General features: G+C 34.8%; 1 protein-coding gene across 2 annotated transcripts in view; it reads left to right on the top strand.

The window, feature by feature from the left end:
• GLRB (glycine receptor beta) overlaps positions 1 to 1,351 on the top strand; it is an 87,626-nt gene extending 86,275 nt beyond the window's left edge. For both annotated transcript variants that reach the window (XM_032248583.1, XM_032248584.1), the window contains exon 10: positions 496 to 1,351. In XM_032248583.1, coding sequence (XP_032104474.1) covers positions 496 to 792 — 297 coding nt within the window. In that variant the 3' untranslated portion in view covers positions 793 to 1,351. The remainder of the gene's footprint in view (positions 1 to 495) is intronic.
• Positions 1,352 to 1,668: the final 317 nt, after the last annotated feature.

Raw genomic sequence — 1,668 nt, 5'->3', positions numbered from 1 at the left:
TTTTTTTTTTTTTTTGTTTTTTTTTTTTTTTTGGGACGGAGTTTCACTCTTGTTACCCAGGCTGGAGTGCAATGGCGCGATCTCGGCTCACCACAACCTCCGCCTCCTGGGTTCAGGCAATTCTCCTGCCTCAGCCTCCTGAGTAGCTGGGATTACAGGCACGCACCACCATGCCCAGCTAATTTTTTGTATTTTTAGTAGAGACGGGGTTTCAACCGTGTTGACCAGGATGGTCTCGATCTCTTGACCTCATGATCCACCCGCCTCGGCCTCCCAAAGTGCTGGGATTACAGGCTTGAGCCACCGCGCCCGGCCTAGGCAACATTTTAGAGCCCTAAGTGCTCAGGCAATCTGATGGTTTAATCAGATGACCATTCTCTCTGTCAGTTCTTTGTGACATAAGCAAATACCTCTTCTGGAAACTAGCATCCTTTGAAGAGATGTGTTTCATAAATCAAACATTTCTAAATACACGTCTTTAATATTTATTCCTAGGTTGGTGAGACCAGATGCAAAAAAGTTTGTACTTCTAAGTCTGATCTGAGATCTAATGACTTCAGCATTGTCGGAAGCTTACCAAGAGATTTTGAATTATCCAATTATGACTGCTATGGAAAACCCATTGAAGTTAACAATGGACTTGGGAAATCTCAGGCTAAGAACAACAAGAAGCCTCCCCCTGCGAAACCTGTTATTCCAACAGCAGCAAAGCGAATTGATCTTTATGCAAGAGCATTGTTTCCTTTCTGCTTCTTGTTCTTCAATGTTATATATTGGTCTATATATTTATGATAACTCTTTTCCATTTGTACAAAATAAAATTCCATTCCATTGTGACCTACTCCATTAATAAATGCCAACCTGTGAGAACTTTTGAATTTTCATAGCAACATTGCATTTTGGATGCCATTTGATTGTAATAAAATTGTGGCACCTTAATTTTGAATGGCAGCATGATCATGTAATGTCTGTGCTCTAATTATGTATATATGTATAGTGAACATATTGCTTTAAAAATAAAAGAAGGATAAGCATACTACATAATATAATTCCAACAGTTCTCTTCAGTTAGCATAAGCTGCAAATACTATGAATAATTCTGATAATAAAATGATATGCACGCTGAATCCTGCTATGATCACCATTCTAATGTCTGTAATATTTCAAATTTCCTTCCTCGTAAATTTCAAAGAAAGCCATCTTATTCTTGTATAATTTTAAATGGTATTATCACAGAATTTAAAAAGTTGTATTACATATTGTTTAAACTTTGTAAGTAGAAATATATCAGTTATAATTATGCGGGCTCTGTGGAGAAATAAAGTTCAGAAAATATTAATTTGTAAAACCAGCTCATTTTAAAGTGTGTTTGTGTTGTCAAAATATCAGATAGTAATACATAGTAAGTATTTTAAAACAAAGGTAAACCTATATTTATGTAAATATATACTGAATTCTGACCAAATAAAAAATTAAAGATAGCTTATTCATTAACTATTTAAGATAAACAAAACTCTATTTAATCCACCTTAACACCTAAACATATTTTCATGGATTTCATTTGTTGGTGCATATTACACAAAACATTGTGCCTTAAAAAGAGTGATATGTATTTTAAATTGGAATGCGGTAATAGATACGTGGCTTTACATCATTTTAAAGAAACCA

This window comes from Sapajus apella, unplaced genomic scaffold (genome assembly GCF_009761245.1).
Source record: "Sapajus apella isolate SASKATOON/1434 unplaced genomic scaffold, GSC_monkey_1.0 scaffold67, whole genome shotgun sequence".
In the NCBI taxonomy this organism is placed as follows: domain Eukaryota; kingdom Metazoa; phylum Chordata; class Mammalia; order Primates; family Cebidae; genus Sapajus; species Sapajus apella.
Note: the sequence above shows the minus strand (reverse complement) of the source record. Positions and strands in the feature narration are given on the sequence as shown.